This window comes from Megalobrama amblycephala, linkage group LG18, assembly GCF_018812025.1.
Source record: "Megalobrama amblycephala isolate DHTTF-2021 linkage group LG18, ASM1881202v1, whole genome shotgun sequence".
Taxonomy (NCBI): Eukaryota; Metazoa; Chordata; class Actinopteri; order Cypriniformes; family Xenocyprididae; genus Megalobrama; species Megalobrama amblycephala.
In genome coordinates, this window is record NC_063061.1 from 24,545,108 (window position 1) to 24,572,856 (window position 27,749).

The window sequence follows — 27,749 nt, forward strand, 5'->3', positions numbered from 1 at the left end:
TCAGAATCAGATTAAGTTAGGCCTAGGCCTATTTATTTTCGGTCTGAAGGTAATACATTGAACATTTCATTGGTCATATGGTAGGCTACCATTAAGTCACGAATAGCTAATTATGTCTACGAATACAAAAATACTAATTATTTTACAAAATTATTATATTGTATGCAGTTTAGATCACATGCCTTACCGGCTACACTCCTTACGTGGTCCCCAGTCGGTAAACATCTACAATTATTGTCATAATGTTGTAGGCTAATTTGTAAAGTCAAGCAACCAAATGATGGGGTAACATGTCAAAAATGTGGAGATTTCAAATGAAATAATTACTATTTATGTTCTTCTGATAGAATGAAAAGACATAGAAACAAAATTACTTCCCCTATTTTCATTCAAACTAAGAAATAATCCAGCAGTCGGGGTGTTTTTCTCCTTTTAATCAAAGTGACATTGATGAACAAATGTAGTCCACTAATATTATTGTTTAAGTATACTTTCAAAAGGACCTTCAATACACAGTACTCGAGGAGAAGAATTAATGTTTTCACACCTTTCGACGCACAAAAGACTGCTGGTTTCGATACACGACGACCCAGGGACATGTATCCCTTTATGGATCACAAGGACACTTCAAAGACTCAAAAGACCTCACAGACCATCAAAAGACTTCAAGTTTCTATAAGTGAACTTAGATGGCCTGGCAGCACTCATGACATTCACTTTCCAGAGGACGGTGTAGGTGAAGGATCTCACAGACAGTAGGCTCCTCTGCGTGGTGGATTATAACCGAGATTTGACATGAGGCGGTTTATCTGCGGGGTCCTGAGCGCAGTACTCGCGCTGTGGGTCAGTCTGGTGAACTCCACGGCGTCGTTTCCTGGATTCCACGAGGCGCTCAGGAATAGGATGCGAGCACCTGGCAAGAGCGGCGGAGGTCAGGCGGGTCATAGCCGACACACCAACAGATATCCGCTCTACATGATGCACCTCTACCGGACCTTTCTGACCGGAGACGACAAACACATCAGCCATGAAAATCCATCTCTCTACGAGTCCGATTCGGTCTTGAGTCTCGTCGCCAAAAGTGAGTATAATTATTATTTTTTTCTTAAAATTAATTTTAAACATATTATTTGTATATTATACATGGACATTACACGTTTTAAAATAGCTTGCAGATATTTTTCATTCAGCGGTGAAACATTTTTATAACGTAGTCTATCGCAAAAGGAAAATCTTTGTATGCTCCCTACAGAACTCGTGTTTTATCTATCTTGAAATAATTAAAATTTAAAACAATATTCATGGACATTTGTGTGATACGCGGCAATATGTAAAGTAATTATCGCAAAACAAATCTCGTCAGGTTGATACAAGACCCCCTGGGAAAAATTAGATAGGTAGTAGTTTAGCTGGTTCTAGGCTATTAGCCAAGTCATGTATTATGCTTATCAGTTAGCGTGTGTATTAGCTGCAAGACGTCTGTTTTAAAGTGGCTTGGGCAGCAATACACATCTCAACAATAAGAACATTCTACTTTATTAATTGCTTGTCCTGAATGTACCCATGTGTGAAAACATCCTTTAAGATAATTAAGCACCACACGTTCTAGACTGTTTAACTGTCTGTCCCTTGAACTAATTTCTTGTCCAAATATTTTTCAGGTTGCCATCAGGTTGGTGATAAATTAGCCGTGACATTTGACATGTCCTCCATATCGGCAAACGACGACGTCCAGCGGTCTGAACTTCGCATTCGCCTTCCAGAATTCACCTCTGAGATAGCAGTGGATATCTATCATGCATCCAAACAAGAGTGCGACCGAAGCCCCTGTGACGAAGTACGGCTTCACCTGGGGAGTGTGAAAGCCAACCCAAGTGACCCAGGCTCCCATTCCTCCTGGAGGATCTTCAACATCACAGCGCTGCTCAAGTACTGGTTGCACCAGGGTGAGAGCGTTTCCTCAGAGGAACCCGTCCAGATGTCTTCAAGTGCTGAGAAAGAGGGGCACGAGAGCGTCCAGCATCCTACAGCCAACAGGGTCATGATGGTGGTTTACACCAAGCAGAACCAGGCAAAGACCTCCACCCTCATCCAGACTGCCGAGCACTCGAAGTATGTCACTCTGGACCGGGCCGGTGGTGGAGGTGAACCTGTGCCTCGGCGTCACAGGAGGAACCACAGAACTGACGACAGAGTGCGAGACGCAGCAGCTGGCATGATTCCAGGTGTTTCACAAGAAGGTGATGAGAAGAAATCTCTCTGCAGGAAGGTAGATATGTGGGTGGATTTCGATCAGATAGGCTGGAGTGATTGGATTGTTTATCCGAAGCGCTACAATGCCTATCGATGTGAAGGTAGCTGCCCTACACCTGTAGATGAGACCTTTACTCCAACCAACCATGCCTACATGCAGGTAAGAATCGTTTTAAACTTTTGATATAGTTTTAATTATTACTTTAAAGCATTTTCTGTTAACTACTCAGACTCTTAATGTTTGTCGTCTTCTCATTTGCAGAGTCTTTTGAAGCTGCACCACCCAGACCGCGTCCCATGCTTGTCCTGCGTACCCACCCGTCTGGCTCCTCTCTCCATGCTCTACTATGAGAATGGGAAGATGGTCATGAGACACCATGAAGGGATGGTTGTAGGAGAATGTGGCTGCCATTGAGTCTCCAAACCCCAAATGAACTCAACACTAGCACTTTGGATATGCTCCTCAAACCCAGAAAAACATATTTAAGCACAAATGAATATAAATTTTCAATTGTACAGTATTTTCACTTGGAATAATTGAAGAATCCTGCACTGTGGCACCTGGATTACTTGATGCTATTTTTGAAAGCTTTGCATGTTGACCTAATTTGTAAATAGTAGAGTATGTAAATTACCAAATGTAATAAAATGTTTTCATAATGGTTATTAATGTATTTTGTGTCTTGAGTTTGAAAATCATCAGCAGAAAATGAATAAGCCAAACACTTGTCAATTCTCTGATGTTTATTGATTTTTTTTATGCTTAAATGTCTCTTCAGGAATATCAGGGCAGTTTAGAGAACTTTACAGCAAAAAAAGGAAAAAAAAGAAGGCATTTTACATTCTGTTGAATGACACTTTAGGTGAAAATACTCCTCAGGATAAACAAAAATTTGATTTTACCATTACAAAAAGTATCAATGCCAGATGGACAGTGGTCAAACTCAGGTATCATGGTATGATAAATTTATAGGAATTGGCATCTTGATTGATTCTTTGAAAACCACCAAGAAGAGAATTGTTGCTCCCCCTACTGACCATTCTGCAAAACTACACAAACAAATCTGTACCAAACATAATGTCACATGGTGGCCTGAGATGTCTCCCATGTGTTAGGCAGAAGAAGAGTGCTTGGGGTGCACTATCTGACATCTTAGATAGTGGCTCTTTCAGGCACAACAGTGTTAGCTGATGTTGAGAATCTAAAGTAATGGCTTTGTGCGCGTCTTGAGCGACAGCATCAGTACAGGAAAGGAAAATATCATTTGAACAGTAGATAAATGAAAAAAATAAAGACAGATGACATGGAAGGAGAAGTCTTCTGTGCATTTATCCTCTCAGGGAACAGTTATCATCACAGTAATATTCGCCTCCTTCGTGTGGCAGGTCCTCCATTGTAGTTAGATATCCATTTCAAACTGGGCATCCTCCCCTTGAAATCACAAAACAAAATTAATATTTTTTTGAATATATATATTTAACCCTATAAAGCCTACTGTATCATATTTGATGCACAAAATTTCTCTAAAAGTCCTCTTAATTATCAACACGATCAAAACTTTGCTGAAAAACCTGCTGTACATGATCTACTACATGCCTTTATACTTTTTAAGCAAGCAAAAGGATGTTTAGTATAATTATTAAAAAAAACAACAACTTCAGGCTGTGGTACACATCTTTTTGCAAGACGTAAGTAAACGCAAGAATAACTTTTAGTTACATTTAAAAATGAACACTTACTGGACTAAAGCAACTTAGTAAACTTAGGTTTACTTGATTATTCATACTTTTTTTAAAGAAAATTTATGTTAAAATGTGAGCATGATACATCAGCCTTTTGAGGAATGTTTAATTGAACAATTTCTCTATCTTCATTGTATAGCTTGGCATTATATGTTTTGCCCCCAAAAATACAAACTACAGCTTTGATCATAAAGCTAAGCATTTAAATATCATATTACAAAAATATATTATTGGGAGATCGAGTGTCAACTGATAGTCATGTAAGCAGTCTGCAATATGGCTATAAAGATCTCATTTATTTACATTACAAGCTATCAAAATTTCATCTTACTTTTTGAGCATACAAATATCAGCAACTGAACCAATAGCATATTGCTCAGTTTGTGCCTCTGAAAGAAACTGAGGTGTTTTATTCCCTCCTTGAGTATGAGCTCCATATTTTCCCATATTATTTTCCATAAAACCCTGATGTATCTCACAAAAAACAAAAAAAAAAAAAAAAAAAAACCACATATGCAAATGTATTTTTTTTTTAAAGATTGTGTCTAAAAATTCAATAAAATGCTTCATTTCCTGATTATTAAATGTCAGTCTTTACAGGGTTAATAACTTTTCAGTGCAGATCTGAAAGTTGTTTTTACCTGCGATCTTGTCCGCTGGGGGGCTGATGCTGTTATTATTGACAGTCTGTTTGGGGTGGGCCTTGTCATTATTCATGGTGGCCGAAGGAGGACTGGTCACCCCCGGAATGTCAGGGAGGCAGCAGGGTGGTGTGCGTGCCAACGGGGAGCTGCGACAGTCCAGCAGGAATTTTCGGTCATAGATGATCCGGGTGCCTATATATAATTTAGCAATCACATCAAATACAGCCAAGGTTAAGTTGTGTTAAGGAAACGACGGTCTTATATCAGTGTACAAGAGCAGTTAACCAACAAGCCTGTGAAAACATGGAGGCCAGCCAGGTGTGTTTGGGCTGTGCCATGTTAGTGTTGTGAGCTGCATGTTCAAACATGTCCCTATGACAGTGCATTTTACAACATTCAACAGTTGCACTACTAAAGGCTGAGCCTCGTAAAGCGTCAATGTTTGACAAACTACTTTTCATGAGAATTTATCCTCACCAGAATAGTGTTAAAAGAAATGCACAAGCTGAAATGAGCTGAAATGGAGCAGTGAGAACACACTATCTGTTCTCCTCGTATCAGCCCTGTTGAACCTAATGTGAACCTTCACACACAAACATCCTTGAACTACATTCACTCAGTGCGGTAAAGCTAACTGCATTATAGCTGCAGCCAGAAACAACTGTAAACATAACACATAGGTTTATGCATAATCAAGCTTGTACACCAATGAAAACACAAGTGATAAACATGACACACTTTTAACCAATAAAAAGTCACATGACAAAAATTGCCCAGGGCAATATATCACACACCTAAATCATCCCATCATGTATGAAGTGTTACATCATGGCTCAAATGATGATGTGGACAAACAAACAGTGACTGATACACTGGTTTACAATGATAAGAGCAGCTGCCCTTATGAGCTAGAAAAGAAGAAGTGCTGCGTACATTGGGAAACCAACAAAGTCACATGCCTTGAGTGCTGTCACATCCTCTTCTGTGGACTGTTTACAATCTCGGTTATCTGAAAAATTCACAAACTACTATACATATTAAACTATAATTCCAGGAAGGAAAAAAAAATAGAGAATGTGTGTTTAAATTTTCAGTTTCTCATAATTGTTCACAAAAAAGCCTAAAACAGTATGCCCAAAATCCACTTGAAGGTCGTTCAAGGCCATGATGTGATCTTTGTTGATGTTATAAATAAGAGTTTCATTATACAATTCTTTTCTTTCGACAATTTAGAATTTATAGTTATTAAATTAATATTTTAAATGAACCAATTTCCGTTTCTAAGTTCCAAATTTAATATTTTAAACATTTTATAACAATATTTCTGCAAACGTAACGTCTGAGAAGACCTGCAGAACACTGTTTAGCAAGACACATGCAAGATTTTCAAGGGCTGCAGTCGTGTCAATTAAACAATATTCTTCTCATCGTAAAGATAACATTCCTGCATTTATTACCCGTTCACAGGTACATTTAAAAGGCAAACAATACAAGAAAAACAGTCTGAAGCATTATGAGCACGCGCACCGCAGTCTGTCAAACACAAAGACAATGCGAGCGGTGCACGAGCTCCGGGATGCATCGCTATGTCGCGGTCAAAACAAAAACAAAGCCTGCACTGCGACAGCTGCGAACGCGTCCAAACTATTCATCTGCAAGTTCGTGACATTTACCTCCAGGAGTCGTGCTAAAAAGGGTCCCTCCGGGCGTTGTAGAGTAATCATGAGGCATATGGGCCGCATCGTTGATTGTGATTCGTCTGGTGGTCGGAATTGCCTGAGTGGTGGTCTTCTGACTGCCCATGGACATTTTTCAACACTGTTGCAACCACAAACTCAGCCAGCTGCCTTAATCAAATAGTGTCTTTGCACCTTGAGGCAAAAGAATAAAACAGTTTAGCACAACTGGGAAAATGTATATGTTAGCAGCAGCAGTTCAATATCAAGTTATTTTCTCAAATTAATTACCTTGTCCGTTTGTGGCAAACTTGACTACATACAAAAATAAATAATACTAAATATCTGAGCCTGTATAACACTTCATTCACACACTCACACGCAAACTAGCTAAATGCTAGGCTTCTCCGCGACCACGTTTTCTCTCTCACTCCCTCATGCACACACCACGCACTCAACAAAACATGAGCAGGAAAGGGCTATTTAAAACGAAGAGTTAATGCAATGGCGCCCCCACTGGTATGCGTTAGTACTGCAAGAGGGCGATGGGAAATGTAGTTTTTCCGATGTTTACAGGAGTTGTTTTCGTTACACTGATTCATGAACAAAAAAACTACATGCCAATCGTTTATTTTTCCTTTAATTGCAACGTTTCCATTGACATTAATCAGAGATGATCACTAGAATGTGACTGACTGTCAAAACATTCGCAAGACATTTGATTTAGTTTCTCTTTATCAAATATATAGTTTAAAACATTCTTAATTTATTTATTTTAAAAAGACAGCATCAGAATAACAAAATGGGGTAACGCAGGCTACGTCTTCAATTCATGTGTGTCAAATTTAAGACCATAAAAAGTCTTTTTGGGGACAGAAAAACAGAAATCGTGATATGGCTTAATGTGATGATTAAACTTCAAAAGGTGATGATTTAGTTGAGAGCTGCATGATTCAAAGTAAAAACAAGGTTTCAGAGTAGTTCACAAACGATGAATACTGCACATTTATGCCAAGCCATTGCTTTGATCTACTGATGATGAATTAAGGCAGTTTTTCTTTATATGTAGCGCCACCTACTGCAAGAGGGTGATATATATATATATATATATGGGTCAATGACATGACGGTCATTGTTTTTGTCCAAAGGCCTTAATAATAATAAAAACAAAGATATGACATCCAAAGTATGTAAGGAAGTTTAAGTTAATCTATTTTATTGAACCCAAAAGGTTTTAATTATATTTTGCTACATATAGATGTATTTTAAAGACTTTGAAATGTCAAAAGGTCATTCGGTTTTAACGTCTAAAGGCAAATACAACCATTTCATTTGTGATTAAAATATCTAAAAATGTAATAAATGTATATATTTTTTATTCTGGCATGATTTTATAACATCATATATCACCATAGTGCAAAATGGTATTAAAATTATGTGTAGAAGTCGTTGCTTTGTTATGAGAAAGAATGTCTGGAAAATGAATTTCATTGATGTCATTCGGAGTAACCAAATAAAGGGACCATTTTGGATCAAGTCATGTGGTCAGTATCATGTGACAGGATGTGACATCATTCAGACACCTGCAAAGAACCAGACAGTCATAAAGCAAAGTAACTAACTTTCTCTTAACTATTTGAAAAATTCATGTTTTCACTTGTTCATACGCATGTCCCGAAATATCAGGTCATTCGGTACAACCGCTATTAAACATGGAAAATGTTGTAATATTTTAAAACCTTGTACTAAATATAAAACTGTTTGATTGTCCTTTTGCTAGCTAGCTAGATATCAGCCTGTTAGCATTGTTTGAAAATTTCATCTTTTGGTAAAACCAAAAGAAATTTTGGTTAAACCGAATGACTTTTTTGATGACAAATTTTGTCCATCTTGTAAAAAATGACAAAAGCAGTGTTAATTGATTATAAAAACAACATAATCTCATTGTTAACACTTAATAAAAACCTTATTCATCAATGACCCATATATGTATATATATATATATATATATATATATATATATATATATATATATATATATATATAGATATATAGAGAGAGAGAGAGAGAGAGAGAGAGAGAGAGAGAGAGAAGTTCACATTTATGCCAAGTGGTTGCTTTGATCTACTCCATATATAAATTTGAATTTAGCAGAAAACTTTAGCAGTTTATAAAACGTTTTGTTTTTGTCAGAACTTATATTTGAACTAGGCCTATAAAGTTGTTTAAATATTGGTTTTTACAGTCATTTTATGGTTTGGGGGTCCTACCTTGCTCATATGGCATTAATTTTATTTGTGCAGGTCTTAAAAAGTCTTAAATTTGATTTTAAAAACCCTGCAGATACAATGTGTGTTATGCTAAATATGACTATTTTGTGGACACCATAAGATTTTCTGTGACTCCTAACAGTTCAATAGATGGAGCTGTAAATTAGTTTGAACTCATCCTCCTTTCATTCATCCTTTGAAGTTAAATCTAGATTTATAAATGCACATTTCGCACATTCTTTTACACACGCACACACTGTCACAATATGTCACATCTTTCTTTATTAACTTTTGTAAATGATCTGAGCTGGTGTGCAGGGTAAATGGTCTATACATTTCTTCATATCAGAATGAATCTGAATAAAAGGCTTGTATACATATTCAATGTTCGTATTTCCTCTCTCCGTTACAATAATAATAAAAAAAGGAAATGAAAACATGTTCAAATAGCTACAAAGCCTCTACATTCCCCATGAAATGGGCATGTTCGTATTACTGGATTCTAACTAATATACTTAAAGTACAGCCATAACAACTCTAATAAGGGTGCATAGCATTCTAATTAAATATAGTTTGTCATATATTTATACATATATTCTTTATTAAAAACATCTTTTTCTGTGCATGTGCGCAGTTGCATTCCTTAGTACAGAGTAATATGATATTGCGTTTATATTGTCATTAATCCATTCTAAAGGAGTATAGGTGAAGTCTAGATTTTTGCAACAGTTAAACATTGTACATAAACTCTTTTTCAATACATAATGATTGCAATGTTAAATCGTTTTGTTCCTTAAACCAAAAATAAATAAATAAATAAAACATTTTCTTCCGTTCCCCCCTTTTTTTTTGTCTCGATCAACAATTACAGCAGCGATAAGATATTGAACACGTATGTATCTATGTCCTTCATCACTTCCATTACACACTTCCCAACACCCATGACAATCCTTATACTCCTTTGAGTGGACATAAGATATGCCGTTAAGTATGTATTAACTAGAATCATTGAAGAGAAATCATCTGTCAACACAAACCTGAGTGAACCGTAGAAAACAATATACAGTGAGGCAGAACTCATAAGTGTTTTAATGCGTTGGTGAGAAGGGACGTGTGCAGTCTCACAAAGCACACTCATTTCATTGACTAAACAAAAACACTAGGATCTGATTAAACACTTTTCTTAATTATGAAAGTACAATCATAGTCATTCGTCCAATTGTCCATGCATTCCATAAATATTTACTTTAGTTTGGAGGATAAATTCATTCATTCGTGAACTCACTCACTCACTCACTCACTCACTCATTGACATCCATTATCGAATTAAACTACATGAACGCGTGAGTCAGTTTATCACGGTGTGCTCGTGACTATGTAAGCTACTGTGCTGTGATTAAATGCTGAGCACCGTACCCGATTTCATTATGCTTGCTAGCCGTTCAAAGAAACCTTGTCCATTAAAGTGAAACACAGCTACCGTTCAGTGAACTCGAGTTGGCATGTAGATCACGTAATTGCATACGGTGTGAGATACTCTGCATGCTGTTATATCTCCTGAATCGTATACATCTTACAAATGCTACTAAAATGTCGGGTTAATACAGTATACACTGAACACACAAGCGTTCGTAGACTGAAAAACACACGCACGCACACCAACGACAACGCGGTATTCCAACTGTTGCAGCACGTTTGATATTATTGCTTTGGTAGACTATACTTCAAGAGTTTTTGTGTATGTTTGGGCTCTTTCGTAGTAAAACAAAAAAAGAATAACGCTGAAAATACACATGCGAATGACGTCAATAGGGATTCGGTCACACGAAGTTGCGATAAAAGTACTTTAAGCTTCCCATAGTTACCATAAAACCTTGTTGGTATGAGTTGTTACAGGTAAAAGTGAGACAGACAGTTGTGAGTTCACAGTTCAGGGGTCAATTTTAAGGTGGACTTTCACAGTGCTGTCTGTATATTTATCGGTCTATTTTTAACTGTACATCTAAATGAAAAAAACAAACAAAAAACAAACAAAAAGAATAATCGAAGAGCATCATCAAAGTTTAAAACGCTTCCTTGTCACATAACTCCATCTGAAATCCCAAACATTACAAAGGCAGTTACTCAGAGATAGTCCCCAAGCCCCACACGTCACAGCTACAATCGTATTTTTTTTTTTTTTTTTTTTTTTTTTCACCAGCACAGCTTGATTAATAATATAAAATCAATAAAAATGTCCGGCCTGAGTGCAGGCCCAAGAGGACAGCATGAAAAGTGGTGTTAACCAGCATGCAATGCTACATTAGTCTCTGGAAATGGTCCGACGGGACGGTTTTAGTCGAACAACTGAGCTACAAATGTGGGTGAATGGATGTTCGGTAGGTCGGAGGTTAAAGGGTTAGTTCACCCAAAAATGAAATTTCTGTCATTTATTACTCACCCTCATATCGTTCCACACCCGTAAGACCTTCGTTCATCTTCGGAACACAAATTAAGATATTTTTGATAAAATCCGATGACTCAATGAGGCCTCCACTGACAGCAAGATAATTTACACTTTCAAACACCCAGAAAGCTGCTAAAGACATATTTAAAACAGTTCAGGTGACTACAACCTTAATGTTATGAAGCAACAAGAATACTTTTTGTGCTCCAAAAAAACAAATAATGACTTTATTCAACAAAATCTAGTGATGGGCGATTTCAAAACACTGCTTCATGAAGCTTCGAAGCTTTACAAATCTTTTGTTTCGAATCAGTGGTTCGGAGCGTGTATCAAACTGCCAAAGTCACGTGAACCATTGAAATTTCAAAACGTTTCGAAACACTTATGACGTAACGAAACCTTGTTTACTTAAATCACGTGACTTTGGCAGTTTGATACGCGCTCCGAACCACTGATTCAAAACAAAAGATTCGTAAAGCTTCGAAGCTTCATGAAGCAGAGTTTTGAAATCGCCCACTAGTTGTTGAATAAAGTCGTTATTTTGTTTTTTTGGCGCACAAAAAGTATTCTCATCGCTTCGTAACATTAAGGTTGAACCACTGTAGTCACATGAACTGTTTAAATATGTCTTTAGTAGCTTTCTGGGCATTGAAAGTGTTAATTATCTTGCTGTCAATGCAGGCCTCACTGAGCCATCGGATTTTATCAAAAATATCTTAATTTGTGTTCCAAAGATGAACAAAGGTCTTACGGGTGTGGAACAACATGAGGGTGAGTAATAAATGACAGAATTTTCATTTTTGGGTAAACTAACCCTTTAAGTTTGTGAACTGTCAGACAGAGAAAGCACGTGCCCTCCACAGGTTGCCATTTGGGTGTTGTACGTACAAAGCTACGCAACCTCCAGCAAACGAATCGGTTCGGATTTGAAAGGAGGGGGCCTTTAAATTCAAAACAAGAGATATAAAAGCAAAAGGTGGCTGACAGTTCAAAGGAACACGGATACGCTTAACAAAGTGGAAATAAACGCACGCGGACGCTCACAAGCAGGAGAGCACAGTGGCTTGTTGTCATTCCCATGGCAAACACCAAATGAGCTCGACCGATCCAGGAAAAAAAAGCTCAGTACCAAGCCAGAAGCGAGTACACATGCGTTAGATACCGACACACACGCACACACACCGACGCACATTCACATAGCATTAGAGTGCATATATCACATTGAATAACAGGATAAAGGGCCTGTGGGAAATGACGTGACGGGCTTAGCATCTACTATGCTGCTGTGTAATGACAATCTGTTTGACAAAAGAAAGAACTGTTGCTTTTTTTTGGGCTGTTGTGTTCCCAAGACCCCCGTTTCAAGAGTCTCTCATTTTCAAGATCAAAGGTCCAAAGGTTTTTCCCTCCCCACTGCCAGTCCTGGAACGGCCCTTTACCTCGTACCCCTTCAGTTTTTTAGATAATGACAGCTCATAGGTCATGCACCAGCAGTCAGTCATGCGTTTACAGTTGACAGGAAGCACTTTTGTTGCTTTTTTTGGTGGTTTTCTTCACGTTTTGTATAAAAAGTTCATGCCCTATGCTAGTTGTATGTTTTTATCTTCTTTGTTAAAAATGTTACAAAACTACAGGTAGAGAAGTCCTCGTCCTTGTTTTCTTGTGACACTCCATGGTTGCTTGACTGTAGGATTTGGGTGCGACGTGTTGTTCTTTTTTTTTTTCGTACCATCGCTCCATGTTTCGTTCTGTCCAGTCGTGCGTAGGTGAAGGATGGTTTGGCAGTGGATGTTCGACCCTGGAAGAGCAATCCTTCATGAACAAATAGCTCCTGAAGCAAAGTCACTCTAGCTAAAACATAAAACTGATGGCTGTATCATTCAAGTTTAGCAAAGCTAGCTCGTCCCATGTGTTTTAAGTTGTTCCATATGCACCAATAATTTTTCCTGTCCCGTACCTTCAGGACAGTTTGTGTTTATTTCAGTGCTTTACTCTCCGCAGACTGGAGCGCTTCACAGTCTGGACATCCCGCTTCACATCCACACCCAACTGGAGAAAAGGAGGACAGAGGAAAAAAAGAAAGAAAAGATGACCAAATTGAGTCTGAACAAACAGAGATTTCCTCACAAAACATTTCTTATTTTTCACTGGCATGTGTTTTGAGAGGACTAGTGCATTTTTGAACCTATATTCAGTACAAGTAAAATAATTAAGTACTGCAAAAGTTAGATAATCTAAGACTTTTACTCAAGCGTTATAGAGTGCCTCAGGGATGATGCATTTTTGTAGGCAAAACCCGGAAGCGAGTTAGCATTTTAGGACTTCCGGTTCCAACGCCGTCAAGTCTATGGGTTTTTTGAATGGGTTTTTGCTAAATCGCCTGAAATAAGGTCTGTGGTTAACAAAGCCTCTAAATCACGTTTTGATCTATGACATAAAACACACCAGTTATAACCCACTTGTGATTTTTTAATCTTTTACTGTGTCTTAAAATCGGCGGTTGCTAACAAGTTGCTAAAAGGGACTACTTCCTTTGGCGGGGACTTTAGACGTCATCACTAAAAACGGGACATTTGGACAGCATTTCTCATGAAAAAGTGGAAAAGTATTCATAACAGCACAGATCATAATCAGCGAGCATGTTTATAAATAAAGTTGTTTTTTAAATACAGTTTGAGGACGCTTAGTGGTGACGACGTTGATCCGCGACCATGGTGTGCTGTAGTCCGTTTATAGCCTACTGTTAGCCTTTTATATCTGACGACTTTATTTAGGCTTCAAAATCTATAAATGTTGTGTTAACTTGTAAAGATTATCTTGATAGACAAAACGTGTAAGTGTCATAACCCTTTGTTAAACACAGAGCTTATTTTCTGCGATTTTCCAAAAGTCTATGGGAAAAATGCATAGGCTTTCAACCGAGGGAACCCGTGCGCCGCTAACTTCCGGGTTGGCCTACAAAAACGCGTCACTCTATTGGAATTGGTGACTTGTAACTTGTAATGGATTCATTTTCATTGTAAGGTATTTCTACTTTTACTTATAGGGTTAGTTTACCCAAAAATGAAATTTCTCGCATGTACTCGCCCTCATGTCATTCCACACACGTAAGATCTTCACTCATCTTCGGAACACAAACTGAGATATTTTTGATGAAATATGACAGACTGCAATGTTATTACCACTTTCAAGTACCAGAAAGGTAGTAAAGACATCGTTAAAATAGTTCATGTGACTACAGTGGTTCAACCTTAATGTTATGAAGCGATGAGAATACTTTTTGTGTGCTAAAAACAAAAATAACTTTATTCAACAATTTCTTCTCTTCCGCGTCAGTCTCCTACGCTGTTCACGATATAAACACAGTGCAGCGCTTCCGGGTTCTACATCAGAAAGGTGGCTGGGTCATTATTGGCTGGTTCCTGCGTCAGCATCACATGCATGTGTCGTGCTGCTCACGTGTTCAGCATAGGCCAATACTGAGCTGATGTCTTTTCTACCTTTCTGGGCCTTGAAAGTGGTAATAACGTTGCAGTCTATCTTAGGCCAGATAGCTCACAGATTTCATCAAAAAATATCTTTATTTGTGTTCTGAAGATGAACGAAGGTCATACGGGTGTGGAACGACATGAGGGTGAGTAATTAATGACAGAAATTTCATTTTTGGGTGAACTAACCCTTAAAGTATGGTTTTACACCTCTGTTAAAAGATTTGTAGACAAGAAAATATTAATAAAGGTTAAACATACACAACATGCACCTACTGGCATAAAAATGTAACCTACACAAGGGACAACTGAATAAAACAGTGAACGAATCTGAACAATCTGATTCAAAACCAACACCACTACAGGACAGCCAATAGCCAATAAAAATATAGGCATACTGTAAGAAATGTCTTGTTAAATAACCTAAAGATTTACATTGCGTGGTATTAAAATATATATCCATCCATATTTCTCCAAACTGCCTATATATAACAGTCAAAAGTAAGCAAAATGAAAGTAAAGACATTTTTGTTTTAAAAAATTATATTGATAAATTTGTTAAACTTTATATTTATCAAAGAATCCTGATAAAATCAAAAATATTAAGCAGCACAACATCAATGTTTTCAACATTGATAATAATAAGAAATGTTTCTTGAGCAGCAAATCAGCATATTAGAATGATTTCTGAAGGATCATGTGACACCGAAGGCTGGAGTAATGATGCTGACAATTCAGCTTTGCCAACACAAGAATAAATTACATTTTAACAAATTCTATTCATATATCAGTTATTTTAAACTGTAATAATATTCCACAATATTACTGATTTGACTGTATATTTGATCAAATAAAAGCAGCCTTGGTAAGAATAAAAAACTTATTTTAAAAACATTACAAAATATTACGGTCCCAAACTTTTGAATGGTATATAGAATAAGTGTAGTTTAAGAATAACAAACAGACAAAAAAAAAAAAAAAAAAAAGAATTAGGAACAAGTTAAACCATTATTAAAATAATATTTATGAAATATTAGAAAACAGAAACTAAATTACTCATCAAAATTGATGATGATAATCTCAACATCAGTGAAACATCATCACCCAGATCAATATTTTGGTTCAATACTATTATAAACCTGAAAGAAAACTGAGGAGCCACCTTAGTCACGACATTCCCATGCTCATCAGTGAACTGCTCTTCATGTAGATGATCGCTGGTGAGATCTATCGGATCATCCTTCTGCAAGAAGATAATAGTTCAATTATCATAACTGTATAATTGAAGTCAAGACTGTGCCCAGACACATGCTCTTTGCTCAGACTGGACAGGCCCAGGGGACACACCTGTGCCTTCCGTCTGTCCTGGTCCCATGCCCGTAATTCCCCCTCCTGATGGGAGAAGCCCAGCCCTTTATCAAAGGGCTGAGTGCCCAGCAGACGCCCCCGCAGGACCTCCGAATGGCCTGTATCACATACCGGTGTAAGCAGTGCCTCCTGTGCTACACGGGACTGATTGTGGTCCTGGGACGATGACATCATGGACTCCATGGTCGGCCTGGCTTTGGGTTGAGACCAGCTGTGGAGGGAGTCTTTCTCCTGTGAGTAAGGCTGGAAGGCGCCGCCACCGAGCCTGTGAAGGAGGAATGGACAAAGATGGTGTAAATGATATCTGTCTAAAAGGCCATTCACACCAAGAACAACACTGCCCGGCCAAAAAAAAAAGTTGCTGTTTAGATTTTAATAGGCAAATACTTATGAATCTATGAATGAATCATTATTACAGTGATTATTATGTTTCTAGCATGTTATATGTTTGGCAACGGTTCTTTTAACCCTTAAAGATGGAGTGTGTAGCTTTTCATTTCTTAAACAACCATGTAGGAAGACACATCATGGCCATATTCCAGGAAGACAATGTCAAGATTCACCAGGGTTACAATTGTGAAAGAATGGTTCAGAGAGCATGAAGAATCATTTTCACACATGAATTGGCACCTCTGCGTCCAGACCTTAACCTCACTGTAAGTCTTTGGGATGTTCTGGAGTAGACTTTACAGAGTGCAGGACTCTTACATCGCCAATACAAGATATTGAAGAAAAATTGATGCTTCTTTTGATGGAAATAACATCACAACATTTATTTCCATCAAGAAGTGCATCAATTTTTGGTCAAGATCTTTTATTGACAATGCAAGAGGTGAGCACTCTGTAAAGTCTACTCCAGAACATCCCAAAGACTTACACTGAGGTTAAGGTCTGGACGCAGAGGTGCCAATTCATGTGTGAAAATGATTCTTCATGCTCTCTGAACCATTCTTTCACAATTGTAACCCTGGTGAATCTTGACATTGTCATCCTGGAATATGGCCATGATGTGTCTTCCTACATGGTTGTTTAAGAAATGAAAAGCTACACACTCCATCTTTTAGGGTTAAAAGAACCGTTTCCAAACATAAAATATGCTAGAAACATAATAATCACTGTAATAATGATCCATTCATAGATTCTTAAGTATTTGCCTATAAAATCCAAATAGCGACTTTTTTTTTTGGCCGGGTAATGTATAATGATAACTGTAACTTTAAAATTTTTAATAACACTGCCCTGCATCATATTTGCTGAATCAAATCCAATACATAAGTTTATTACTAATTTTGGGGTGCTGATCTCAAAAATAGTGCCTGTTTTGCTCTAGCACCTCACACTTTCTCACAAAATATGAAGTGCATTTCATGTCATTTTTGATTTCGCCAACCATTTTGTAAGGTCAGGAAGTCTTATATTATCCCTTAGTCAACAGAAAAACTGCCAGAAAGACATGATTCTCTATCTTTCTCTGAGGCCAGTTAGAATTATTTGTTCAAAACATGGCCAGTGATAGAAGAAAATGCAAACATGACCCTGAGGTTTTCTGCTACAGTACATCTGTGGGTGTTTTACTACATCCAAACAGTGCCAGAAAATGTGTGGGAAAAAAAATCAGATTTAGTAAAAAAAACTGTTTATGTAAAGTTCGTTGACATTAACTGGAGTATTTGAACATATTTTGAACATATTTGTCCACTCCTTTGAAGACTCCTTTGACATCTGATAGAATCTTCATTTTTATTTTGTGAAAAACTGTAAGTGATTTAATTGATATTTTCTAACTCATCATCATCGAATTAGGTACTATTAGGCCTTTACAAATCAGCAGATCCCCCCCCCCCAAGATACAAGGCTGTATCGTTCTAAATCCATGAGAATAAGGAAGTCCACATCAACCATAATGATAATGACACAACGGAACGATATTATTGGAATCACTTTCAGAATGTTTTTTTCCTGCTGATGAAAGATAAAAACATTGACAGCCAATCAGAATCCACCTAAGTTTGAAGAGTGTAAGCATTTTAAGCGTTATTGTGTGTTTTTGTGGATGCTAACACAGTTATCGTTCTTGGTGTAAACAGACCTTAATGCTTGGGGCGTAACATGGTATATTGAAGTAATCCGTACCTGTCCCCGTTGTGTTCTAGAGCTCGGGTCAGTCCAGTTCTCTCGCATAACTGAGCGTAGAGCTGTTGCCCTGTAAGAACAGAAAACTTTTCCTCTGAACTTGCCCCTTTTCCACCCTTTCCTCCTCCTCTAGTTACACCCAACATACTGCCGCCCGCTGCCGCCAACTCTGTCCTCTTGCCCTCCGACCTCTGACCTCCAGCCTGCCCGTTGTAGTTGGCCTTTGGGACGGCGCCGCTAGCCCGTGCCTTTTCCGCATTTGCGGAGACTGGCTCATGCTGTATGTCGTCTTCCTCGAGCTCCTCTTCCTCCTCTTCTTCCTCCAGCTCCATGATAGAGCCGCTGGCCCCGCTGGCTCCGCTGCTGGGCCTCCCCAAACTGCTGCAGGGCAGGCTCAACGTGTTGGCCTCTGAGTCGTCTGCGCGGCTGCTGCCATCCAGGGAAGAGTCCTCGACAGTCACCAGGGACGGACTGACCCCCGCTGGCCACACCTGCACGTCCGACATCTCCATCATGGTGTCCTCCTCAGTGGTGGCGATGGGCGCGCACTCCAGGCTTGACACCTCCTGCCAGTAGGGCTCAACGCCCAGCGGGGAGGGAAGGCTGTACTGCATAGAAGCGGGAGAGAGCAGCTCCTCCTGCACCAGCCCGTAACCTGAGGGATGGCCAGACAAGAAAGGCAACGCTAACACCACACAGACACAGTGGGGGTACGTGGGGAGTCCTGACCCTCTCAGAAAGGTCATGCAGAACACAGTGCTCGGAGTGCACTCAAAGTCTGTAAATATACGTGAACCGAAGTGCTTAAATGCAAGGAGTTGTGATTTTAGCATTAGCAATATAACAAGGCCACATAAAGGTCATTCTACAGGTCATTCCTGTTCACTCACAACAAGCAATCCACTTTCAAACTAACCTTTAAAGGAATATTCTGGGTTTTTTCAACCTGGCGGCATTTGAAAATTTCATTTTAAATAAAGGCTTTAGCATTGCGCATCCTCGTATTATATATTGCCCTGTTTTTCCCGAATGGACTTTTCTTCATTTAAATTCACCCGTTTACCGTCACCAATTGACATTTTCCTCCCAAACTCTGAAACAATGTGCTGTTTCCGTGATTGACCAACGCAGGCGAACACAATTTGGTGCATGTTGCTAACCATCTAGCCGTAACATTCTATCAACACATTGTTTCATACTGCACAAGTCTGGCACTCCAGAGCAGGGTTTAATAACTAAATAGCAGGGTTAAAAGCAGGGTTCAGAATGCTGGAAAGCCAGGGTCTGGGTCTTGCTTCAAGCCATCGATTGTTGATTGGATCGAGGCAGATTCAGAATGCGAGCTTGCGGTTGATTGTAAGAATGGGCGGAGCTTATGTTGATGAAATGATTGGTGAAGTCTGTTGTTTCACTGGAAGATTGAGTTAAGACATGCTGATTAAACATTACAAGGTCAAAATAAATTAAAATTAAAAGTAATCTCTTGAGCCATAGCCGTGTGGGCAAGTGCTCTGACATATGGTGTGGTTGCACTTCGGGCGACCCGAGTTTGAGTCCCGACTCAAGGTCCATTCTTGCTCCAATTCCCCTCTCTCCTCTCCCACGATTTCCTAATGTCCTATCTAAATAAAGGCAAAAAGCCTCAAAAAATATAACTTAAAAAAAAAATTAAATACACGAATGAACCGTTCACAGTAAGATCAATAACACGAATTTAAAAAATATATACAATAGGATGAATTTTCATTTCATGACAACTTCAATGTTTTATTCATAAGCTACAACAATAAAACATTAAAAATTTCTATTAAAAGTATATTGAAAAATGTTTATAAAAAACTTACAAACAATGACGGACATTTAAAATATATCAATACATTCAATACGTTGAAAGCCCAGAATATTCCTTTGATATACCTTCCCTCTCCTACATACACACTAATACGCTCGGATTCAGAAATGACTCATATCAAATCTTGCTTTTTCAAATATGTATGAAAGTTGTGTACGTGACCACGCAGTACATCCAGCTTAATGAGTATGCAGCAATGGCTTTTCTCTTGCATGTATGGTCATAATGTAGGATACACATTCTTGTGATTGTTCAAATGAACATGGAATTGCAATATATATATAACCGATTTGTATTTGCATGATGTGTGCAATAGTATGCATGATTAATAAGAACACACAATAGTTTTAAAGAAACATTCTGCATCTTAAGGGTTAACAGGGACTTAAAGGGATAGTTCACCCAAAAATGAAAATTATCCCATGATTTACTCACCCTCACGCCATTCTAGGTGTATATGACTATCTTCTTTCAGATGAACACAATCAGAGATATATTTAAAAATATTCTGGCTCTCCTAAGCTTTATAATGGTAGTGAATGGGGGGGGGTGTTTTGAATCCCAAAATAAATGCATCCATCCATCATAAACATAATCCCTACGGCTCCAGGGGGTTAATAAAGGTTAGTCTTCCAGCCGTCTACCGGAAGCTAGTTATTTTACTTTGTAAAGTTTTAAATATGGATATTTTTCTTACAAAAACCCATTGATTTGCTTCAGAAGGCCTTTAATAACCCCCTAAAGCCATATTGATTATTTTTTATGATGGATGGATGCATTTTTTGGGGGGGCTATAAAACACGCCCCCCATTCACTACCATTATAAAGTTTAGAAGAGCCAGGATATTTTTAAATATATATCTGATTGTGTTCGTCTGCAAGAAGATAGTCATATACACCTAGAATGACTTGAGGGTGAGTAAATCATGGGATAATTTTCATTTTTGGGTGAACTATCCCTTTAATTCAAGCGCTGCAGTTTTTGACCTACTTAAACCAATACAAATAATACATATTCAGAAAATTCAGCCTCATAAAGATGTAAAATAAAGTGAAATATAATTATAGATCATGGCTATTTGAAACTCATATTTTATTCCAGGAGTCTGGGAGTCTGTACTGAATGGTGTCCGCCAATTATTGTTTGATCTCAAATTGTTTTGAATCAATGAGAATATGCATTGACAAGAAATACAATATTAAATTAATTTAATATGCTTAAAGCAACCAAAGCTTAGCTAATGTTAAGAAGCTGATTGTAGCTCTCAAATTAAAATGTATCAAGCAAAATTAAAATGTAAAGTATATGACTGTGTATTTCAATTTTTTTTTAAATGATCTTTGCAATGTAAGCATCTAAACAAAGTATGCAGATACATAAAAAATAAAAAAAAATAAAAAAAAATATATATATATATATATATATATATATATATATATATATATATATATATATATATTAATAATTTGATTATTGAATCAGAGAAACATAAAAGAAAAAAACAAAGAAAAAACAAAAAAAACAAGAAGCTTGTCAAGATTTTTTTCTTGTAGCAGTAAGCTATTATTAATATCGATTTATCAAACAACTGGCACCATATGATCAAATGTTGTAGCTATGTAGATGGTGGATGGATGCATGGATGGTTTCATGATTGGATGGATGTTATACTACATTACTGTTGTAATTAAATGAGAAGAAATGAAGAAATATTGATAAAGAGAATGGGGATGATTTACAGTGATGACTTAGACCTTCACTGTGCCCCCAGTAATGAGAATACACACACGTGAGTCGGACACACACAGTGCACACCGTGAGACACAATTAATCTACTGTCACTCAAATACAAAAAAGCAACACAACATGTGGCAAATGTGTAAAAGCTTTCTTGATTGTTATGTACAAAAGCCACATATGAAGACATACATCTAAAACACACACACACACCCACACAGGTACGCGTGCAAATAAATGTAAACGCACTCAAACAGTCAAACACGCCACATTACAGCACAACACAAAATAATGCACAACACTAAATTATGGCTCTGAAACATCTTGATATCACACACAACATCATTCTGAGTGATCTGATTATCTTATATGGCCTGACAGGGAGGTTAGATATTTCTTCACACACACACAGATTAGGACTGCATTCACATGTGATCATTTTATGCAAATGTTGTTTCTATTGTTTAATTGTTCTATACAACCATTTTGGACAGATCTCTCTTGGAAAAGAGATTTTAAACCTAAAGGAAATATATGGTTAAATAAAGGTTATAAAAGTGAAACGATATAAGTGATCGATTCAGTTTTTAGCCACTAGAGGGCCCAAATGGTTACACAATTTTTTTTTTTTTTTTTTTTTTCGTGTGAATACAGTCCATGACATCAGCAACATCACAGAGCCCTGCGTCACACAATCAATGCGTGACACGTAAACACACTGGAAAAACACCAACAGCAAAATATCAGTTAACACATAACATTCCAAAAATGCTTCTGCAACATGATATGGTCACAGATCCATTTTCCAGAGCATTATGTAAACTGTTGACAACAGAACAGCAGGGCCTAAAACAACAACATCAATATATTCACCAAAGATAAGAAGAAGAGTTACTGAAGTTACTGAAATTCAGGAGTTCAAGCACCACTCAGTGAAAAAATACACAGGAAGAAACCCATACATTAAAAGCATGCCATGCATACACACGTTTGTTATAGAGCAACATAAACAAAGGCCTTATTTTACTTGAAGGCTTCACAAATACTTTTTTTTCCCAGAAAAGACAAAAAAGAGCATGTCAAGCAGCATGCGCATGCATACAGACACAGCAAAGCTCCCACACAAAATGGGAACTAGAAAACAAAATAAAACAAAAAACTAGAATGACAGGAAAAGAGGAGGCCCAGAGGAGGTCATTATGAGGTCGGAGGTCGAAGAGGAGAGCTGTGAGGAGGAAGAGTAGGGCGGCTGGGCTGCAGATGACATGTTTGGAGAAAGAGAGGAGGAGGAAAAGAGAGAAGGAGAGGTGCAGACACAAGTATGGAGGCCTGTTGTCTTTCTTTAAGTAATCATCCATACGAGCCTACATACTCTTATCTGTTCCTCACTGGCATATTTAAAAAAAACACCCCCAAAACACATTTAATTTGTTTTCTGGAGCATAATTTTCTCGCTATTTACTCGCACCACTGCTCCATCCTATGTCCTTATTGCATGCTTTATATATATCATTTTTTTCCCAGCGTCATATTTCTATATACAATTTTATTTATTTTTAAAATCGGATGAGAAAATATGAGTATATATATATATATATAATATTCAAACCAAAATTTATTCAGACACCTTGAACATTTCATTCATTAATACAGTTTATTCACTATAGTTTAAAAAATGGTAATAAAATATGACAAGATTTCAGAGTTAAACTGTGTCAGAAAAAAATTATCTTAATTATGTCAGATAACACTTAAGCAAAACATAGTCAGGTCAAAGTGTCTGAATCATTTTTGGTTCCAAATTTTTATCAATTTTACTGGTAGTCTTTTTGGGTATAATATGTCACAGTTGACTTTATTTTGCTATCCTCACTTACATAAATGAACTATAGTGTCCTGCACCCACTAGTAAAAATATATCAAAAATATCAAAAACATCTGAATATTTTTTGTTAGACTAATATATATATATATATATATATATATACAGCTATGGAAAAAATTAAGAGACCACTCCAAGTTCAGAAATCAATGTTAAGTGGTCTCTTAATTTTTTCCATAGCTGTATATATATATATATATATATATATATATATATATATATATATGCAATATATTTATATATATGCAATATATATATATGCAATATATATATATATATATATATATATATATATATATATATATATATATATATATCTCCTTTTTTTTAAAATGTTTCCGTTTCCATAATTACTTGTATTTCTTGAAGCAAATTACATATTTGTCAAGTAATTCCGTCATGTGATGACAGTTTATCCCTACTGAGAGGTTTGTTTAGTAATAATGAATGGAAAAGGCTGAAAATGGTGGCATTGCCATGGCATGCCTGATTTATCAGTGAGAAAAAAAAAAATCTCATTAAATACTCTTGTACGATCTTTCATCCCAAATTTCATGCTCTAGATTTTGGGGGACTAGAGCTAGTATGCAATTAGTTGCCAAACCATGCAGCTTCAAACATCTAAGCTTTGGTTTAGTTGGTGCCTAATGTCAGTTCAATGATAAAAGTACAGAGGATTAGAAGTTCAGTGCAAGCTACAGTCTGTTCTTACCATTGAGGACACTAGGGGAAAGCATAGTGGAGTCACGATCAGCTAGTCTGCAGGCTCCTTCCTCCACCGCCTCGGGAAGCACCTGTGGAGCCTGAGCCTCCAGAGACTTCACAATATCTGACCGGTCAATGTTCTTCAAAGCTCCATAAAGGTTCTCCACTTGATATGATGATGGAGGAAGTGTTATAGTAGCATGCAGAGACAAGAAAACAGTTATAAAGAGTAAAATTAGTTTCTGTAAATGAAATTATTCTATGTCCGTTTTAGTTTTGTCCTTTTAATTTAATTTTAAATTAAAGGTGCAGTAGGAGATCTGGGAAATGCTAATGTTAGCCTGCTAGCATATACAATCCCACCCTCCCTGCAAATCACTGTCCAAAGCCACGCCTCCTCCAAAACATATGAATGCACACACACAGCTGTTCTCGGCAAAGCGTCACAAGAGACAGGGTTAACCTACCTCATGTCTCAAAGGACATAACATTACAATAATGAACGTAAACAACTTAGAGAGCTTGTACCTGACTGCTGCAGATTCATTTCAGTGTTGATAATGTTGACATGGAAACGCATAAATCTGAGTCTGACTGAACAGCTCCGGTTAGAATGTCACCGTTTGCCATCTCTTAATTACAGTAGCTATGGTATGAACTAGGGTTGTGTGATGGCTGACCGACATCACGATGGAGAGACACCATCGTGATGCCATGCCCCCGCCCCGCTCCGCCCCTTTTATTCCCCTCACGTGCAACCTATTGGAAAGCCCGGATGAGTCATTAGTTGGGAAATAAAATAACCCTTTCGCACGTAAGTTTAAAATATTCTGGCTGACCCCCCAGCGTGAGTTTTTCAAGGCGACCGTTATTTAGAACGTATCACTTTATTGTTTCCATGGTGGCGCATCATTGCTTGTCATGTCACACACCGCAGCGCTGTATGAATGATGATCTACTTTCATTTCAGTTTTCCTTTTTTATTCAAAATATTCACTAATTTGTTAACTATAACATGAAATATCTGATATTCCGATTGTCAAATATGTGAAAGTGGATGTGTTTTGCTGTTTAAACAACTTTATAATGATTGCGTTAGTTGAGCTATACACGTTATGGGCGTCGCCATGTTAGTTTGTGCTGCAGGTTCTGTTGGATTCACAACATCTTATATGTATTTAAACATCCGAAACCTAAAATAAACATTATGTGGTTGAAAACACTGCATATTTGTGATATATGAAAAGTGCTGCGCACATTTGAATTTGGCAATTGATCACGTGATGCACTGCACTGAACGTTCTAATCACACCGGTGTGATCGTACGCGTCAAAGGGATAAATAAAGTAATAAAGTAAAATAATGAATAATAATTATATAATAACGAAAAATTAAAATACACCTCCCCACCCCCGACGATATCATCGTCCATCACAATGTTTTACTGTAAACATCGTCAACTGCCAATTTAGGGGACATCGCCCAACCCTAGTATGAACGCAGCGTAAGCTTGTTGTTTTGATTCGGTAGGAACTGTAAAAGGTGGCCGCTATTTGTTTGCATAGAATGTAAAAACATATGTTGACACACAGGTAGGAAATCATCCAGTCGGACTTAATATAATGACTGGATGACCATTTTCTGGTCCTACGCCTTCCTCAGATGATATATATTTATAAAAAAACATTTAGATCATTTAACATAGTAATTGCTATCAGGATATAAGGAGACTTTCAACCTGTGTAACAAAAACTGTTTCTGTAGAGAATCACCTATTGCACCTTTAAAATTTCAGTTTAGTTTTAGTTCGTTTCAGCAGTACTTTTCATAGTTCAATTTTCTGTTTCTGGCTATGAAAGTTTTTTTATGGCAATAGTTTTCACATAGTTTATTATAATAATACTGATATCCACCTTATTTTTAATGTAAGAGCAGGTGCGGCCATTTGTAACTTGAATGTGCAAGGCTTCGGGTCTCACCCACGTCTAGGTATTTTAACTGAACAAAAACAGTCCATTATGCTGCTTGATACTACAAACTGTTATTTGGTATTATATTATTTTCATTTATTATAATAATCATAAACACACTGGTTAGTAGCCTAATAGTTTTATAGCTTACTGCCCTTTGTAATTCTTCTAGTTATTTCCCTAAAGGAGCTAATGATTCAGAAGTCTTGCACGTTCACAGAAAATAGCTTAGTGACATGTTGCAAAATAAGGTGGATAAAGCCACAAAGTGGTACAGCGTTAATTATGGATCCTCACTCTTGGCCTTCTTGCCCTCTCGGCTAACCCACAGGTTGAGCAGAGCTGAACTCTGGTCCAAGAGAGAGTTAGGATTCTCCACTCTGATCCGGTTAATGTCATCCACACTGAACTGCAGTTCCCTTGCCAGCTCTACAATGAAAACAGACGAAAGCACTTATAGAATGTGAGTTAAGGGGAAAAAGCCTGAGAGGTAATGAAAAGAGATACAAGAGGAAAAGCTCTTACCGGTCCAGCTCAGTCCCAGCTGTTCTGCTATTACTGCGATCTTTAGCTCGGTTCTCTCCATGGCATTTACAGTGGCTGAATAAAAGACAAAATATACCACAGTTTCCACAGAAGGTCCTATGATGAAACACTTTAATAACATAACCAGGTTGGTACTTTTTGCCAGTGGATAATATATATTTCACTGCGGCTTTCACTGAAAACCCCAAGAGACTCAATACAATAAACACTATAGATCACAATAACAATATGACCATATCCTTGGGTTGGTTGATATATGGTCTTATCTGTCGTATATATAAAAAACTGTTCAAAAGTTTGGTGATGGTAAGATTTTTTAATGTTTCTGATAGAAGTCTCAAAAAATAAGCAAGATTGTGAAATGTATAATTTATTAACTGTTTCTACTTTAATATATTTTAAAATGTAATTTATTCCTGTGATAATAAAGAAAGATTTTAAGCATCCTTACTCCAGTCTTCAGTGTCACATGATCCTTCAGAAATCATTCTAATATGCTGATTTGGTGCTCAAGAAACATTTCTTATCAATGTTGAAAACAGTTGTGCTGCTTAGTTTTGTTGAAACCATGATACATTTTTTCATGATTCTTATGAAGAATAGAAAGTTCAAAAGAACAGCATTTATTTGAGAAAAAAAAAAAATCTTACTGATCTCAAACTTTTGAACAGTAGTGTATACTTGGGATTGGTATATATATGTAAATAATGAACATGTTCAGTAAAGATCTTGTCAATAAAGACCTAAAAAGGCAGGAATGTTATGAAAACAGCCTTTTCTTGAAAGGCATCTATAGTTTTTTATTGAGAACTGTATATGAAATCAATGTAATGGACATATAACAGCCACTATATGGTAAAACATCCTGTAAAAATTCCCAGATCCAGTAAAATGACCAATATTAGTTAAAACTGATGACTGATACTATAACTTTAATTGTTACTTACCAAGAACTGGTCAAAATCTGCACACTACATACATTAGTTGGCTTCATCAGCTTCGAGAACAATGAAGATGTGATGTTTTTTGGATGGC

At 37.3% G+C, this 27,749-nt stretch overlaps 3 protein-coding genes across 5 annotated transcripts in view; 1 reads left to right on the forward strand and 2 right to left on the reverse strand.

Annotated features, from left to right (window-relative positions):
- Positions 1-218: 218 nt before the first annotated feature.
- On the forward strand, positions 219-3,168 carry ndr1 (nodal-related 1). The gene is made up of 3 exons (XM_048165165.1): positions 219-1,081; positions 1,662-2,413; positions 2,516-3,168. The coding sequence occupies exons 1-3, from the start codon at positions 796-798 to the stop codon at positions 2,666-2,668; spliced, it is 1,191 nt and encodes a 396-aa protein (XP_048021122.1). The 5' UTR covers positions 219-795; the 3' UTR covers positions 2,669-3,168.
- eif4ebp1 (eukaryotic translation initiation factor 4E binding protein 1) lies at positions 2,983-6,789 on the reverse strand. Its single transcript, XM_048165166.1, has 4 exons — positions 6,608-6,789; positions 6,314-6,511; positions 4,638-4,832; positions 2,983-3,685 (listed from the first exon to the last, which is right to left on the reverse strand). The coding sequence occupies exons 2-4, from the start codon at positions 6,447-6,449 to the stop codon at positions 3,654-3,656; spliced, it is 363 nt and encodes a 120-aa protein (XP_048021123.1). The 5' UTR covers positions 6,450-6,511; positions 6,608-6,789; the 3' UTR covers positions 2,983-3,653.
- Positions 6,790-11,787: 4,998 nt separating this feature from the next.
- The window catches only part of ank1b (ankyrin 1, erythrocytic b), a 99,914-nt gene continuing 83,952 nt past the window's right edge, over positions 11,788-27,749 (reverse strand). For all 3 annotated transcript variants that reach the window (XM_048165162.1, XM_048165161.1, XM_048165164.1), the window contains 8 exons: positions 26,694-26,768; positions 26,466-26,597; positions 24,206-24,364; positions 18,022-18,676; positions 15,868-16,153; positions 15,683-15,763; positions 12,990-13,081; positions 11,788-12,830 (listed from right to left, as the gene is read on the reverse strand). In XM_048165162.1, the coding sequence (XP_048021119.1) occupies positions 13,013-13,081; positions 15,683-15,763; positions 15,868-16,153; positions 18,022-18,676; positions 24,206-24,364; positions 26,466-26,597; positions 26,694-26,768 (1,457 nt within the window). In that variant the 3' untranslated portion in view covers positions 11,788-12,830; positions 12,990-13,012. The remainder of the gene's footprint in view (positions 12,831-12,989; positions 13,082-15,682; positions 15,764-15,867; positions 16,154-18,021; positions 18,677-24,205; positions 24,365-26,465; positions 26,598-26,693; positions 26,769-27,749) is intronic.